This window comes from Scedosporium apiospermum (genome assembly GCF_000732125.1).
Source record: "Scedosporium apiospermum strain IHEM 14462 chromosome Unknown SEQ_SAPIO_0022, whole genome shotgun sequence".
Taxonomy (NCBI): domain Eukaryota; kingdom Fungi; phylum Ascomycota; class Sordariomycetes; order Microascales; family Microascaceae; genus Scedosporium; species Scedosporium apiospermum.
Window position 1 is genome coordinate 1,036,182 of NW_015971723.1, and position 16,160 is coordinate 1,052,341.

Consider the following 16,160-nt stretch of genomic DNA (forward strand, 5'->3'; position numbering starts at 1 on the left):
ACCAAATAAAACACTTTGACGCGAGTTGAGTTGATCGACTAGCACTTCCCCCCGCCCTCGTCACCCCTCCGTCTCCCCCCGCAAGCTACACTGTCGAAGTGCTTAACTTTGGCACATTCCCTCCCATAAGGAATCGCGAACCTTTCGAGATCTACACCTCTCCTATCGACGGCGATATCCCCCGAATTTTATCTTGAAACCCTTTGCCGATTTTCTTTTGCGTCTCTACAATGGTTAGTTCGCCTTCTCGGGCTGAATGTGCTCCATGTCGCGAGATTCCCTCACGACTGAGCAGAAACTCCTTTTCAACTCTTACTTAGCCCGCCGACAGGGCTAGGAGTCAAGACCGCCGGGCGCATTATCTCTTCGTTCTCACGCTAACTGACCGTTCGTTTATCGTCGAGTAGGCTGATTCTCTTACCGAGGAACAAGTTTCCGAGTTCAAGGAGGCTTTCTCCCTCTTCGTAAGTGCCGACTCTAGACTTCCGGCGATGGACTATTCACTAACAACGCTGTGTGCGCAGGACAAGGATGGCGATGGTGGGTTAAAGATCTACCCTCCCCCAGCCCTCTAATACGCTTTGATCGGCTTCATTATAGAGTCTCGTCGCCGAATCGGTTTTCTTTCGATTGCTCTTCTAATACGACGACCAGGTCAAATCACGACGAAGGAGCTCGGCACTGTCATGCGCTCCCTCGGCCAGAACCCCTCGGAGTCGGAGCTTCAGGACATGATCAACGAGGTCGACGCCGACAACAACGGAACCATCGACTTCCCCGGTATGCAGCAGCCAAGATGGATCTAATACAGGAAACCAGGAGCTGACTGTTGCCGCAGAGTTCTTGACGATGATGGCGAGGAAAATGAAGGACACCGATTCGGAAGAAGAGATCCGTGAGGCGTTCAAGGTAGGATTGCCGCTGCACTTCTTGCTTCCATCCCGCATCTCTGTCGACTAATAGACATAGGTTTTCGACCGTGATAACAATGGCTTCATCTCGGCTGCCGAACTTCGTCATGTTATGACTTCAATCGGCGAAAAGCTAACCGACGATGAGGTCGACGAGATGATTCGTGAGGCTGACCAAGACGGCGATGGAAGGATTGACTGTTCGTATATCCCTTTCCCAGCCTGGTCTGTCGGCTGTTGTCTCTAACGATTTGATTATTCTAGACAATGAGTTCGTCCAGCTCATGATGCAAAAGTAGTGTCCCACCATCTCCTACGGTTACCTACCTACGCCGACCCCCCCCCCCTCTTAGGAGGGAGCTTCAGCTCATTGAATGTTGGATGACGAGATGCGACTACCGTCAGAGGGGCACGCTTCATTAGTCTGTTGTCAACACTTAGAAAAGTTATTCCCCCGCCCTCGAGCATCCGTTTATTGAGATTCCCCGAGCGATAAATTGATTCTCGAGAGTGCACATATTCTTGTTTCCAGTCTCTATGTCCATTGTTTTGGCTGGTCCCCATGGTTGGTCTCTATAGGTGCTTGCTTCTTTGCGGTCACCTTCTGGCTTCGCTCATAATAGTCAGACAGCATATTGCTATATTGTCTTGTGAATTTAGTCAATTGCCTTCTACTAGCTTGAGAAGCGAAATTCGAGTTGCCACTGTATCTAAGTCATTTTCGCCTTGAGTCCACGTCAGCCTGCTCCCATCAAATCCTTGAAAGGAGCGGGGTAATCAGAGGGAGGGGGGATTTGCAATCAAACTGAGCAACAGGCGTAGCCAGCTGTCGGACTCTGATCCAATTGGTCGTTAGAGAGAGAGAGCAAAGATAAGAGCTTCATAAGGGGAAGTGTGTTGTCATTGGCACTTCTATCCGAGGATCATTACAACCGAAGCTGGCGATTGTCTGCGGTTTATGTATAAGCTGAGAAGGTATGTTTGTTTACCGAAACCAAGGTCCCTCATGCCGGGTCTCAGCCCTATAAGGCACCATCGACGCATATCATATTCCAGACCTGAATAGCTCGCAGAGGTTGTGAATATAGTGTGTGCTCAGCCACAACAACTTCTCCTTGGCAGTCTCCGAGGTTCCTCCTACCTTGCGTTCCTGGGACCACCCCACCATCTCCCGATGCCAGCTTGAAGAGGCCCTGAAATCTAACCTCCTTCTTCTGTTTTCCAACCCTCCAGCTCGCTGCAGAGATTTTGTATGCGAAGTAGTAGGACCTGCTCCTGCTGCGTTGGAGCTCTATCTCATCTCCTTAACTCTTACATATAGTAGAAGTGCATCCAGCGAAGACAAAGATCACGTAATTAAGTCCGGACAATGGACTCCGCCGAGGTCTACCCTTTCTGCATCTTGTCGAAATGGTCACCTAGCAATGGGCGGCTCATGACGACAGCCAGAGTAGCCGTGGGAAGTTTATGAGTGTCACAGAAATATAAAACTATTCCACGGCAATTATTCCACAACGCAAAGGATTGATCGAGGACTGCAGTTAGCAAGAACCAAGCTTCATTTTCTACTGCCAAATGGCATCAAATGAACATCGACAGTACGAAGTATAATATGAGTGCGCGAGATCGGCTGTTGGCTTGATCTCGTTTGAAGCTGTTGAACAATGGAATTGGTTGTCATAAAGGGGACCACGATCTAGCCACGTGACAAATTTTAGGGGAATGCTCTCCAGTTGAGATGCAATTAAGCGTACTTGTACCTTTGACCTTGACTTTGGAGACACCCAATCCCAATGCCCCACTCATCGTTGATAGGCACCTACTCATTGAGGCCAGTCAAGCCCCCTATCACCACCAAGCTGACGATAGAGTCGATCCGGGAGAACGATCTATCTTACGGTGTCTATGCTAAACTGCATCCCACCCAGTTTTTTCCGGTTCCAGATTTCCGTGGTATTAGTTGGTAATTCCGGCCACCATGGCTTCTTGTACGCGGCCCCCAAGCTTCTTGCTTCGCCCCTCATCACAGCGTGGCTGACCTCACCGACCCGTGTAGTGAAGCAGTTCATCAGAAACGTCAGGGCTGCCAAAACGATTGCCGACGAGCGGGCTGTTATCCAGAAAGAAAGCGCGGCGATCCGAGCGAGTTTCCGAGAGGAGAGCCATGACCACAACGTCCGGTAAGGCCGGCTATCCGCCGAAGTTCTTCGCGCCCGCGCTGAGATTGTTGTCCTTGTTCTAGCCGAAATAATGTTGCGAAGCTACTATACCTCTTCACCCTTGGTGAAAGGACCCATTTCGGTCAGATAGAATGCCTCAAGCTTCTCGCATCTCCTCGCTTCGCCGATAAACGACTCGGTCACCTGGCAACCAGTCTCCTCCTTGACGAGAACCAGGAGGTGCTCACCCTAGTCACGAATTCGTTGAAGAAGTGAGTCGACTCGTTCTCTCCTTCTCTCTCCGTATACCCGTTTTAATAGCCTCTCCTAACGATGATACAGCGATCTTTCTCACTCGAATCAGTACATCGTCGGCCTTGCCCTATGTACGCTCGGTAACATCGCGTCTGTCGAGATGTCCCGGGACCTCTTCCCCGAGATCGAAAGCTTGATATCTACTTCCAACCCTTATATTCGGAGGAAGGCGGCCCTGTGTGCTATGCGTATATGTCGCAAAGTGCCCGACCTCCAGGAACACTTCCTCGAAAAGGCAACCCACCTGCTATCCGACCGGAACCACGGCGTCTTGCTCTGCGGCTTAACCCTGGCGACTAGTCTCTGTGAGGCTGATGAAGAAGAAGGCGGCGAAGAGGGTATCGTTGAAAAGTTCCGGCCGTTTGTTCCTGTATTGGTAAAGACTCTCAAAGGTCTTGCGACTTCTGGGTACGCTCCGGAGCACGACGTAACAGGCATCACCGACCCCTTTCTTCAAGTCAAGATTCTTCGTCTTCTCCGAATCCTTGCTATCGGGGATAGCGAAGTGAGCGAACAGATAAACGATATCTTAGCCCAGGTTGCCACGAATACCGACTCTTCAAAGAATGTCGGTAATTCGATCTTATACGAGTCGGTTCGGACAATTCTCGATATTGAAGCCGACTCTGGCTTGCGAGTTCTCGGCGTCAATATTCTTGGAAAGTTCTTATCCAACAGGGACAACAACATTCGATATGTCGCTTTGAACACCCTAATCAAAGTAGTCGGAATCGAACCTAACGCCGTTCAGAGACACCGGAACACCATTCTAGAGTGTCTGAGGGATCCGGACATTAGCATTCGGAGGCGTGCCCTGGAACTAAGCTTCACTTTGATCAATGAGTCGAATGTTAGGGTTCTGATTCGGGAATTGCTGGCATTCTTGGAGGTTGCCGATAATGAATTCAAGCCGACAATGACGAGTCAGATTGGTATTGCCGCCGACAAGTTCGCTCCCAACAAGCGCTGGCACGTCGACACTATGCTCAGGGTGTTGACTCTCGCCGGTAATTATGTTAAGGAGCCAATCCTATCATCCTTCATTCGCCTTATCGCCACTACGCCTGAACTGCAAACATACGCTGTCCAAAAGCTCTACGCAAGTTTGAAGAAGGATATTACTCAAGAGTCTCTGACGCAGGCCGCCGCATGGTGTATAGGCGAGTTTGGCGATTCGCTGCTCCGAGGCGGGCAGTACGAGGATGAAGAGCTCGTCCAGAACGTCGAGGAGCGTGAGATCATCGACCTGTTCTCAACGATATTGAATAGCAGCTACGCGACACAGGTCACCACCGAATATATTGTCACGGCCCTGATGAAACTTACGACTCGGTTCTCGGATGCTGCTCAAGTGGAAAGAATCCGGCGCATACTCCAGAGTAACCAAACAAGTCTGGACGTGGAGGTCCAGCAGCGGGCGGTTGAGTATGGCAATCTCTTTGGTTATGACGATATCCGGAGAGGAGTCTTAGAGAAGATGCCCCCTCCTCAGATTAAGGAGGAATCAAGAGTGCTCGGGGCCGCAACTACTACGAAGAAGTCCAGCAAAGCAAGCAACAGAAAGTCCAAGGTTGTGAAACCCACGGAGCAAGACCTCTTGTTTGACTTGATGGATCAGCCACCCGCTGCCGCCGCTCCTAGTTCTCAGTCCAATATGGATCTATTAGCAGATATATTAGGAGGCTCGACTCCAGCTCCAACAACCTCTGCCAGCCCTCCACCACAACAGTCGAATGTGGCCTCCATCATGGATCTTTTCTCAACCCCAAGTCCGACCCAACCCCAGGGCTATCCGCCTCCCGCACAAGCCCCGGCCGCTGCCAACGTTGGCGTCCGGTCATCTCTATCACCCACAGGGACGCCAGCACCCCAGGCCGTCTCATCGCCGCCGGCACCAGCCAGCCATGCCTGCTACAACTCCAACGGGCTTGAGATTACGCTTCAACTCCAGCGCAACTCTGAGGGTATAATACAAGCTATGGCGAGGTTCCGAAATACCTCACCTTCCTCTCCGCTCTCCAATGTCGGTCTCCAAGCCGCCGTTCCGAAGTCGCAGAAGCTTCAACTTCTGGGCATCTCGAGCCCTGATATCGCGCCTGGCACGGAGGCGACCCAGTTAATGAGGGTTGCGGGCTGTAAAGGAGTAAGCCACCCCCTCTCCCTTCTCTCTCTCTTCCCACATCCAAAACCTCCAGCCGTCTAGATGGACACCTTGTACTAACATCAATTGTTCCCAAAGCCCCTTAGGTTGCGGCTGAGAATCGGGTATTCCCATCCCTCTGCAGGTCAAGTTATGGACCAGGTCAATTGGTCTGAACCGTTGTAATCCGACAACACCGCGGTGCTCGGGTGAGAAACTGGTGAAGAATGCATCGAATAAAGCCGATGGTTGGGATGCAACACATTCGAAGAAGTAAATATCTACGAGAATTCAGGCATGGTTCTAGGCTTGAAATAGAAAAGAAGGAAAGGAAGAAAAAGGAGCAGCTTCTTGTCACATTTGTTTAGTGGGCCGCGAGCCATTTCGTACGCGGAAGGGGTCGACATTGTGCTGTCGGCGTATCTAGTCATTTGTGCTGGGGAAGTAAGTATCGGAGTAAGTCAACGCGACAGAGAGTTATGTTAAAACTAGATCTATTACGTCCCCTTCCATCTTACATTCCGTTATTATTTATCCATCTGTGCGGTTGGCAGGGGCATTGATCAGCCAGCCGACACCAGACACCAACGTTCCCATCGCAGCATCCCTCAGCTGATCTCTCTTTCGTGTTCTATGATCGTCCTTGTGAGTCGGCTCGGGTTCCGGTTCTTGCCCCCCACTACTGGAGCCTAGACTCGATAGGACGCTCAGGTTTCTTTGAGCGACGCGGGCTGTCGCGCGTGACAAGTCGAAGAGAGACATAGGCACATCATCAGCCTCACGAGAAGTACTCGCAGATGGCGGCACGGCCCGTGATTCGGTGGTGCCGGGCGTAAAGGCGCCGGGGATGCCCGGCGAATGCAAATCTCCCGCCGCATCCCAAGCAGCTTCCTTCGCAGCCTCCTCCTTAATGGCAGAATCGAGCTGCTCTTCACAGCGCCGAAACGTTTTAAGGATTTCGTGGAGTTGCGACGAGGGCGCGATGCGCAGAGCGGTGGCGAGACATTCGACACGCTGTTCAAGATGGCGGATGTCTAGGTTCCCGCTCGCTGTGCCGAGGTGGGTTGGCTGGATCGTTTGAGCGGTCCGAATGTATTGCCCTGCTTGGAGTGCTGCCCTCCATGACCAATCATCAAGTGGCGCAGGGGACTTGCCAGCTAGGTCTGAGGTAGTAGGTAGTTGAGCCGTCGTAGCCAGACGGCTTGCGACGTATGAATAGGCAGTTTCGAAGTCGTCCTCTCGTAGCGCCGCTTCAATACACATTGATGTCACCCGCTTCTCGCTCATGAACAGTAATGTGCTCTGCTGATCATCCGTGTCGGATTTCCGCGTCTTGCTTGCGTACAGCCCGGCACGAACCATGTTGGCGCCAACTTCCAAGAAGTCTTGAATTTTGGTGTAGCTCTTCGGGTTTTGTTCCAACACCTTCGCAATGATAGAGATGGGATCCGAGTGGACTCTGAGCACGACGGGGCTGAACGGCTCACCCTGCTTCAAGACCAGACGGTAATGGCTTAGCGCGTGTGTTGCTTTCAATAATGAGTCTATTTGTTTGAAGGCTGGTGAAGCTTTTCCTAAAGTCTTAGGGAAAGCGCGGATACTAGCATAATGTGAGTATTCTTTACAGGGCCAAGTAGAAGACGTCGAGGCTTACATGTCATCGCATCTCTTCAGTCCGCCCCGCGTTCTGTTCGGGTTCGATGCATTGTCAAACGCGTTCATGGCAGCCGTGACGACAGTGTCTCTAAGAACAGCCGGGTCGAGCAAGCTGTGCCCAGGCTTCTCATAGATAGTTTGAGCAAGTCCATATCCTATTCCATACTCCATGTTAGCGTAACGGAACAAATGCCCCCACTAAGGGATAGGAGAAGGAAGTGCCATACGCGTAGCCACAAGAAGCGCCTTCAAGAATTCGGTCTCGAGAAACTGCCAACCGACAGCTCCGAAAACGCCGAGACCAGCTTGGGGAGGTGCGGGACCCGTCTCGGCAGCACTCCAAGACCACAACCAGAAGAGCTCGTCTCTAGCAACAAGCCAATATCTATCATCGTTATTTTGAGACGCACGGCGGGCAACAGCGTTTATAAACTTCACTGCCTCGGATTTTTGCTCCCTCGCATCCCGGAGGAAGACTAGATCACCCGCTCTTCGCACTGAGCAGGAAAGGCCTGCGCTGGATAGGAGAAAAGCACTGCTAGTCAGCGCACTGAGTCGCCGGACGGAGGCCAGATTTGGGTTCGTGATCGGATTGGATTCCTCCAACGAATTATTGCGCATATGTGACACAAACTTGGTGGCAGCTGGGTCCCTGGAGTCAACGTCGGTGAAATCAAGAGCGACAATTGCGGATGTTTCCAGAGGGTTAGGCTCTTTAACACCAAGGATAGATGCTATACGACAGGCAATGTTGTGGACGCCAGATATCGCATCTACGGTTGGTTCATTGATCAGATAGGCGGCGGCTAGTGCAGCGCGCAAATAGCGCCGTTGCAGGTATTGTTGCTGCGTTTCGGACCAACTAGATTCATCGTAATCGCCAAAATCGGAGTCAATAGGCCCTTGCCACTGCCGAATAACTTCAACCGCGAGGCGCCAATTCTTGGATGCTTGTTGGGTGAGCCACTCGAGAACCGCTTCAAGGCTCGGGAAGGGTGGCAAGCCATCTAACTCTGTCCCATCTGGGGGCAACGTCGTCCATTTGGTTGGGTCCTGGAGCCAAGGGCCAACCATACCCCTCATGTCTCTTCCAACAAGATGAAGATTCTCCCGCACTTCGGTCTGAGACAGTAGAAATGACAGCGCAGCATCATCTGGTAACGTCCGAAATTGATCGAGGGTATAAGGAACGCAATCGTGAGGGTAGTATTGAACATTCCTCCGCAAGAGAGGTAGCAGAACTGATACCATCCATGACCGCAGGGAGGGCGTGCTATGAAGGAAAGGAACAAGTAGGGCGGGAAGTTGGTTTAGCAGTCCAGCGACAGCATCAACCCGATGAGCCCTACGGAGGAGAAAGAGTGATAGGGAGTCATCCTTCGCATCTACAGGCGCTTCCGGCCATGCCAAGGGAAGTAAATGGAGCTTCCGGACCTGTTTGGAAGCTTCGTTCTCGGTCAAGGCATCAACAGCGGTCGAATCGATGTCGATAGGATCGTAGCCGGCGAAGTCGCCTGAAGCGAGCTCTTGTAAGAAGGGGACGTAGGTATGAGATGGTATGGTTTCGGGAAAATAAGTGAGGAGGATGCGAAGGACTAGGTCCTTTTGTAAAACATTGCCGTGTCTAGAGACAAGGTAGGAGAGGCTATCGATGTCGGCGCGAGTTGCAAGATGCGCAGCCAGAAGGACAACCTTGGTGGGAGAGAGAGTAGCGGCGGTCATCGTTGGACTCGCGAGAACATGGCGACTTGTTGGCGTTTCTACACTCAGAGTCGAGGTACTATCTAGTGACAGGAATTGGGCGTTTGTGGCGGGGCGCGGGGTTGGTGGCGGTGGTGATGGGAAGATGCTAGTTATCGAAACGAGCTTGCGAGGTCCGCCGTTTCTCGAATCGTCGTCATAGAGATTGACCATTTGATGACAACTGAGCTCGATTTGAAGTATCAATGTATTGATGGTACCATCCTGTCTTGCCCTTATTCAAGTTTATTACCACGTATACCTCTGGTTCTGCGCTTGACTATTCATAAATTTTAGTATCCTCTGTTAGTGTCATGCAAGTCTACGGCTGGCAAGGCAGGCCAGCTGGCGTTCATCACAGGCACTTGGGAAGTGGACCCACTGCGCTGCAGACACCGAATCAATTTGACCTTGAGCCTGGACAATCGGAACCTCATGACTGGCTCCCAAATTGCCGCTTTCTGAACATCGATTCAACAAACATCGAAGAACCCGAAGGGCCATACCAGGACAACGCGAAAAGCCACACAGAACGGCCACGCACGACGCCAATCGGCCCTTGAAACCGACCTAAAAGTCTCTCGTCTTCCAATTGACTCCATTTCCACACATAATGGCGTCCGGCTACGGCTACAGCGGTGGTAAGGATTAAAGGACCAAATCAACCAGTCTTATGAGCGTCGGACTAACAGCGAGATACGAACGACTCTCTCAGGACCCGGCCGCTGCTTCCCCTTCTGGCAGGAAGTCCTCGCATGCTATGTCGTCAACTCCACTCCGGAAGACCGATCCGGCGCCCAGAAGTGCGGCCTAGCTTTGGAAGACTACTACGAATGCCTCCACCACAAGAAAGAGGTAGGGGATGTTGGCGCCTCTTCGGGCGGCTTGGTCCATGTTTCCTATAGTACCGCCAAATTCAGAAGGATACTTACTGACAATTACTTAGGCTGCCCGCGTACGTGCGCTACAAGACGCCTACCGAAAGGCTGAAGCGGCGAGCCCTCGAGACAACGCGCCAACGGCTGGCGAAATACGCAGCCTGGGTCTAATAGGAAGAGATGAAGTGTCGAAAAAGGTGTTGGAGTCATAACCCCGAACCGATGATGGCCGGACATAAACCTGGGAACTATTTCGAAGTATCGGGATAGATAGAAATTGGTTGAGACCAAAGTGCTGAGACTCTGCAATGATGGGTCTGCGTGTACAAGTATATGATGCGTACGGACATACCGGCCGATATACAATATATTGATAAGCCTCGTCCCGAAGGTCGGCATAGAACCCGCCTCTGCCGTGTAATTGATGCGCGTCTTAGCCTGCTCTCATGGTATGGCAATTGCGGTCGGCTTCCAAGACTTGGTGGTGTTGGCCGAGCAATTCCAGCCTCCTTTGTTGCCCAAGTTACCACCTGTCCCCTTTGCTTTATTTTTCTTGTTCCTGTACCCTAATGAATCCTTTTGATTTACGGTACTAGGTTGTCGTGGACTGCTCAGCAAGGACTGCACCTGTGGCTTTCGTCGCCCTTTCCTCTTTCCAGACCCAGCAACTCTTGTGGTTGGACATGCTCTCACGATGGAGGCTCACTTTTTGCTGCACGGTCTCGCTCATTTGCTGCGAAGACGCACCTTGGACTATCTTCTTTGGTCACCTTGCTGAGCAATACCCATACTCACCAAAGATGTTTACTGTTTATACTCCCCATCCCAACTCACTTCGATATCATTGCCCACAAGGGAAGGACTCGAGACTCAACCTCGGCGCCAGCTAGACCCTAGCACATAGGGTCGTCTCGGCACTTTGTGTCTCATCCTTTTACTAAGACTTATCTGGGAAGTCTATGCTGAACCTGATCAAAATGCCTTGCTTCCGTGGACTTGACATTTCCATCGGTACGGATTCAGGGCCTATCCGACTGCCTGAGTTCCCGCATCCAGATTCCTGCTCTGTGACGCTTGTTGATCCCGAGCCATCTGCCTCCGTTCTGGGACCGCCGGACAATTCGACATTGCCACTCCTAAAGGGCATGAACATTTTCAGAAAGAAAAGAGTGGACCCTAGGATTTCCGTCTACGTGCCTTCACTCCCAGGTAAGAGGATCCACCCTCCCTCCATACCACGTTGTTCCACGTTTCTGTTTGCTAAAGGATGGGGAGGCATGCGATTCTGGGTTCAATATTCCGTCCTCCATGTCCCCAGCACTGGTTCTCACCTCTACTTCAAGATGTTTTTGAATGAGAAAAATGTGACCAACTGGGGGATCAACCTGAATCAACGCACTGTAGGTGCTGTTACTAGGGTCCGTTACAAGTCAGATCCGGAATGGTGCTATATAAACGAAGGTGGGCATAGCATCGAGGCCAGAACCCTCCGTTTTCCTCCCGACCAAAGATTCACGTCGGTTGCCCGTGATGAAGATTGCATCGAGATCCAAGTCTTTCGGGCAAGTGGGCGTCGCCGAAAAGTGCCAGAAGTGAACTCGAACTGGCCGGAGGGTCTTTCAGAGAGAGGGTCGGTTTCTCTTGTTTCCCTTTCTTGCTCTCTCTTTTCCCCCTGTGAACCGCTGGTTAGCTAGTTAAAGGCCATTTCGCTGACATGAATCATTTGATTTCTCAGTTTGCTGGCCGACAGGTGTCTTGAAGTTCCAGAGGAGGCGGGTTTGTTTGACTGGAGCCTTCTCGATCGCAAGGACTCGCCATACGCCACCTTTAGGTTCTACTACCAGCCATGGGAAGCCCTCTCGAAACTCGGAATTATCTCACAGCCCAACGGAACGGGTCTTACGGGACGGGCGGAAGTCTTGCCTGGTTCTACACTGGCAAGTGATCCGTCAGATACATCAGTAAGCACCTTTGCACAGGACCCGAAACGGGGCACTAGGTGCGGGCATGGCGATACTTGCGCATCTTGTGGCATCGGCGTTGATTCTGGATGGGACGTAGGCCAGGCCCTGACAACCTCCCGTGCGGTGACAAGGCCCCCGGAACTGCTCGAGAGTAGCCCTGGTTCAGCTCGCAAGCCACAGCCAAGCAAACAAATGCGGGATGGATTTCTCGACGGAAGTAATCGCAGGCCTTTACCTGCGTTGCCGATTCTACGTCACCGAGCCGCCGCCATGTGTGATCGTTCGGAGCACACAAGCCCCTCCTCGTCAGTGGGTGAAGTTCGTGAATCCAACACGACCTACGAGTCACAAACGATAGAGATGGTATCGAACATTCAAAAGGGGAAGCAAACACACCCGTCGTCATCATCTGGCCCTACACGATTCAAGCATTCTGCCTTGGCAAGGACGCAACCCTCGGCCGCGGGCGCTGCTGTATCCTCTTCGGCAGCTCAAGGAAGAGATTACACTCCAGCAAGGGACCGGAAACAGAAGACCATGAGAAGCCTGTTTTTCTCCGCTCAGAGAAAAGGGGAGCCGGAGACAGCTCCCGCGGGAAATACTGCGGGTCAGGGGGCAACTGGATTATCACAGCTTCCTGGGGTGGAAGGCCCTGGAGCTGTCGAATGTGAGCCTGGAGAAAGAGTTGAGCACGGAACGCGAACAAAGCAAATGTGTCTAATTAACGGCAAACCAGAGTTCTCCTCTTTGCCAAGGGGCCTCCTTGGCCCGGATCTGACTCGAATACCTTTGACGGGCCCGAGTGCGGACCTCATGAAGCGGCTCCGCAGTGAAGACCCATTCAGGGGATCATGAGAGCATTGGCTACATATCAAAGAAACGGACTTAAGGCATATACATCGCCCGTCAAAAGTAGACGCCGAGGGTAAGACTACGTGGCACACAAGCAAGAGACTGAGTGGATTTGAACTCGAGATCAAAAATCGAATCGGGAAGGGGTGCCCAGACATAGAATGCTTTCAAAATGAAAAGATTATTTGTTTACCACCGAGGAAATAAAGCTTGAAATATTAGACCATGGGCGATTCAAATTTATGCCCTATGAACACTGCCATCATCCACCACCGCCACTAAGACGGTCAACTAGTATGTAGGTAACGTAGTTACGTATACCTCGCTGGGAGTAGGACTACCACTCATCCACTGGCGACAATCGCTTTGGCTTTAGATTGTTCAATTGGTTCTGGTCCAGAATCGGGCGGGGTGGCAGGAGAGCAAAGTCGGCCCATTCCCCACAAGGCTACGAAGGAGATATAACATACTGAATGAGCAGCATGGAACGATGAGGTTGGCGTAGAGAAAGAGAAGCGAAGGTTAGGTTACGTGCCCAGAGAGAGGGTCGATGTCATAAATTGGCAGCAGCAGTGCCTGCGCGTTGGCGGACGAGTCATTATCAGCAGAGTCAAGAGGCGTTCCTCTCTCAGACCGGCCGCAATGAAAAGATGAACGATACGTGAACAAGATGGTGATGGAGGCAATTGGTACGACTGAGCCAACTTGCCATGTTTGCACTTGTAGTGCGTAGATCTGCCGTCAATGATTCGCAAAGCAGGGGTAGGGTTGAATGATGCTGGCATGAGCAACTCTGAATAACACCAGAGACACACGCAACCTGTGAATATATACTAGCCTAGACAATCGTCAGCAGGGGTGGCTTTGCAAAGACATTCCGTTACCTCCAATCGATTCGATTCAGTAGGACTTCAGAAAGCACAGGACTTGTCAACGGTAGCATAGCAGGGCTCGCGAAAAAAAAAGAGCTCCCCGGTCCCCGGGTGGGAACTGAGCAGATGACGCAGCGTTATGCGATGTGGTCCGTTCAGTTTGGTTTTGATATCTGAATGGGCGGTACGATTACGACGAGGTGACCAAGTGTGTCGAGAAGAGTTTTCAATTAGAGTGGGACGAAGTAATCATCGCTGTCCATAATCAAGGTGAATCTGTACGGGCGTAGGCGCGTCGAAGCAAAGTGGACAGAGAGGCCGTGCCTGCAGACGAGTCGAGAAAACGGAAGCACTGCATTAACTGGATCAAAAAGCCGGATTGTAGCGAAAACTGTCGACCATAAACGTGCCGGACACATGAGGTCCACCGACGTGGGTCATGACTGTCAGCCCATGAAGGCGCCGGTGTACTGGCGTACGGTTGATATGTCTGCGAAAAGCTACGAACAAGGCGCGGCGTCTCGGTAATGGAAGACCGTCAACATCTAGGTCCTCAAAATCCACATGTCGCCCATCCGAGTCTGTTCTATGCTGCCGTGCGGTTGACAAGACGAAATAAAATACTCCTGGACGAGAGCGTCGAGATTCCCTTTGTTTTTTGTGACCAGTTTACCATCCCTAACAGTCGCATTTAACTCCAAGTCGAACGTCCGTCGTGCTGCGTTGGAAATAGAGGAGGATCAAAGAAATGTGAAAGAAAGGAACAAAAAGAAAAAATGAGAATAAACCGCAAACGAAACCCAGTAACCATCGAGCATACTGAATGAACGGTTGATCAAGCGAAAGACGCTCAGGAGCCTGCGTAATTAAATTGCGGCTCGGCATGGTTCAGCCGGGCCGCGGTCTCACGACACTTTGCTCTCTGCATTAGCGGTGTCGACAGGATGCAACAGGAGTGGCTCGAAAAACAAACCTTATTTCGGGATGATGGGTTGAACATCCTAGAAGTTCTCTCTTCCATCTCCACGAGGGGCGGAGTCCCCGTAGCCAGCTGCACCAGAGGGAGCGTCTCGAGGACGGGCGCCCTCGCGTTCACTCGGGCGGTCATATCGTTCCCGGTCGTAGCCACCAGCTGCACGGCGGTCGTCCCCACCACCACCTCGGGGACCGTACCTGTCCCGGTCATCACGACCTCCATATCGGTCGACGCGGCCATAGCCGTCATCTCGCTCGCGGCGATCATAGGTGCGCTCATCACGGTATCCACGCTCTTGTGCCCTGTCATGACCACGCTCATGGCCGCGGTCGTATCCACCGCGATCCTCGCGATATCCACGGTCATAGCCACGATCATCCTGTCGCCTGTCGTAGCCACGGTATCGGTATGGGTCATCTCGCCCATACGATCCATATCCACCTCGGCGACGATCATCGTATCGATCATGGAATCGACCTCCACGGGGATCTAAAGTGGGTTGTTAGAAACCACAGCCAAAGCCAGACGGATAGGGGAATATGATTTAGGGGGGAGCAAGGCGCGTCGACACATGGAAGACGGGAGAGAATGTACGTACCTCTCTTGGGTGGGCCAAAATATTTGCCAGGCGTAGGGGTCCTGGGCCGGGCGCGGCGTGCTTTCTCGATGCTCAGGTTGCGACCCTCAAAGGGCTCACCCTGAAGGCCCTCCTTCGCAGCGTCGGCCTGCTCGCTTGTTGCCATCTTGACAAATCCGAAGCCGCGGGATTCCTTGGTGTGAGGGTCTCGCATGATTTGACACTTCTCTACTTCACCATACTTCTCGAAGAGGCGAGTGACTTCGAGCTCCGTCAGCTTTGGATGGATGCCAGTGACAAAGAGATTCGATCCCGGGTTGACAGCGCCATCATCTGCATCCTTGGGACCCCTTTCTTCCTTTGAAGCCCTGCGCGAGATGTTAATCATTGTCCAGCGAGTTCCAAGAGAAGGAGGTTTGACGAACGAGTCATTATTGGCAGCGGGCGAGGCCGAACGGCGGTTACCGCCATCGTTATCGTCGCGCCTCGGTGAAGGGCTTCGACGGTCTAATTCGTAGCGAGGCGCTTCCTCTGCAATAGGAAAAAGAATTAGTCCACCACGTGTGCACAGCCACTAGAACGGACCAGAGGGTGAGTTAGCCTACCATCATAGCCTCCGTTGGCCTCATAATCCATAGCAGTTGTCGCCATTGTGTAGTGTTGAAGCTGTGGACCTAGACTGAAACAAAGGGGTAGTTGTCGGATGATGCGATGAATGGAGTCCTAATGTTGTAATCTGAAGATATTGATGTGATGGAATAGAACAGGTTTGAAAAAAAGGGCGAATTACAAAACCCAGGTTGGGGTGTTAGAAGTTAAGGGACGACACTGAATTGCTCCAGTGAACAAAGAGAAGAAATGAAAGGGGAAGAAATGGTAGATGGTGATACAAAGGGAAGCTGGTTGTAAAAATCTGAGGGTAAAGGTCAAGACTGAGTGCTCACTGCTCTGAGGACCCGTGACGCGATGGAGGGAGAGGGTAAGGGGAAAAATGATCCTTCAGGGATATTTTGCGAAGGAGTCAGGCTTAACACTATTTCTCAGGTGGTGCACCTTCCCCAGTCTCTTTCCTGCAGGAATCATCAGCTGTAAGCCTAGGTTTCGGACTAATGTCGGTTAA

At 51.9% G+C, this 16,160-nt stretch overlaps 5 protein-coding genes across 5 annotated transcripts; 3 read left to right on the plus strand and 2 right to left on the minus strand.

Annotated features, from left to right (window-relative positions):
- Window positions 1–230: 230 nt before the first annotated feature.
- SAPIO_CDS0561 (uncharacterized protein) lies at window positions 231–1,210 on the plus strand (the record flags this gene model as incomplete). The annotated part of the gene is made up of 7 exons (XM_016783312.1): window positions 231–233; window positions 408–464; window positions 525–540; window positions 655–780; window positions 839–909; window positions 970–1,111; window positions 1,176–1,210. 7 exons carry the CDS (start codon window positions 231–233, stop codon window positions 1,208–1,210), a joined length of 450 nt encoding a protein of 149 aa, XP_016646512.1.
- A 1,679-nt stretch (window positions 1,211–2,889) lies between these two features.
- Window positions 2,890–5,588, plus strand: SAPIO_CDS0562 (AP-1 complex subunit gamma-1; the record flags this gene model as incomplete). Its single annotated transcript, XM_016783313.1, has 4 exons — window positions 2,890–2,899; window positions 2,968–3,091; window positions 3,154–3,342; window positions 3,413–5,588. The coding sequence occupies 4 exons, from the start codon at window positions 2,890–2,892 to the stop codon at window positions 5,586–5,588; spliced, it is 2,499 nt and encodes an 832-aa protein (XP_016646513.1).
- Window positions 5,589–6,056: 468 nt separating this feature from the next.
- On the minus strand, window positions 6,057–8,903 carry SAPIO_CDS0563 (Protein transporter Sec39; the record flags this gene model as incomplete). The annotated part of the gene is made up of 4 exons (XM_016783314.1): window positions 6,057–7,125; window positions 7,180–7,336; window positions 7,409–8,303; window positions 8,616–8,903. The coding sequence occupies 4 exons, from the start codon at window positions 8,901–8,903 to the stop codon at window positions 6,057–6,059; spliced, it is 2,409 nt and encodes an 802-aa protein (XP_016646514.1).
- A 631-nt stretch (window positions 8,904–9,534) lies between these two features.
- Window positions 9,535–10,011, plus strand: SAPIO_CDS0564 (uncharacterized protein; the record flags this gene model as incomplete). Its single annotated transcript, XM_016783315.1, has 3 exons — window positions 9,535–9,562; window positions 9,637–9,776; window positions 9,868–10,011. 3 exons carry the CDS (start codon window positions 9,535–9,537, stop codon window positions 10,009–10,011), a joined length of 312 nt encoding a protein of 103 aa, XP_016646515.1.
- Window positions 10,012–14,488: 4,477 nt separating this feature from the next.
- On the minus strand, window positions 14,489–15,691 carry SAPIO_CDS0565 (uncharacterized protein; the record flags this gene model as incomplete). Its single annotated transcript, XM_016783316.1, has 3 exons — window positions 14,489–14,952; window positions 15,062–15,571; window positions 15,646–15,691. The coding sequence occupies 3 exons, from the start codon at window positions 15,689–15,691 to the stop codon at window positions 14,489–14,491; spliced, it is 1,020 nt and encodes a 339-aa protein (XP_016646516.1).
- Between the last annotated feature and the right edge of the window lie 469 nt (window positions 15,692–16,160).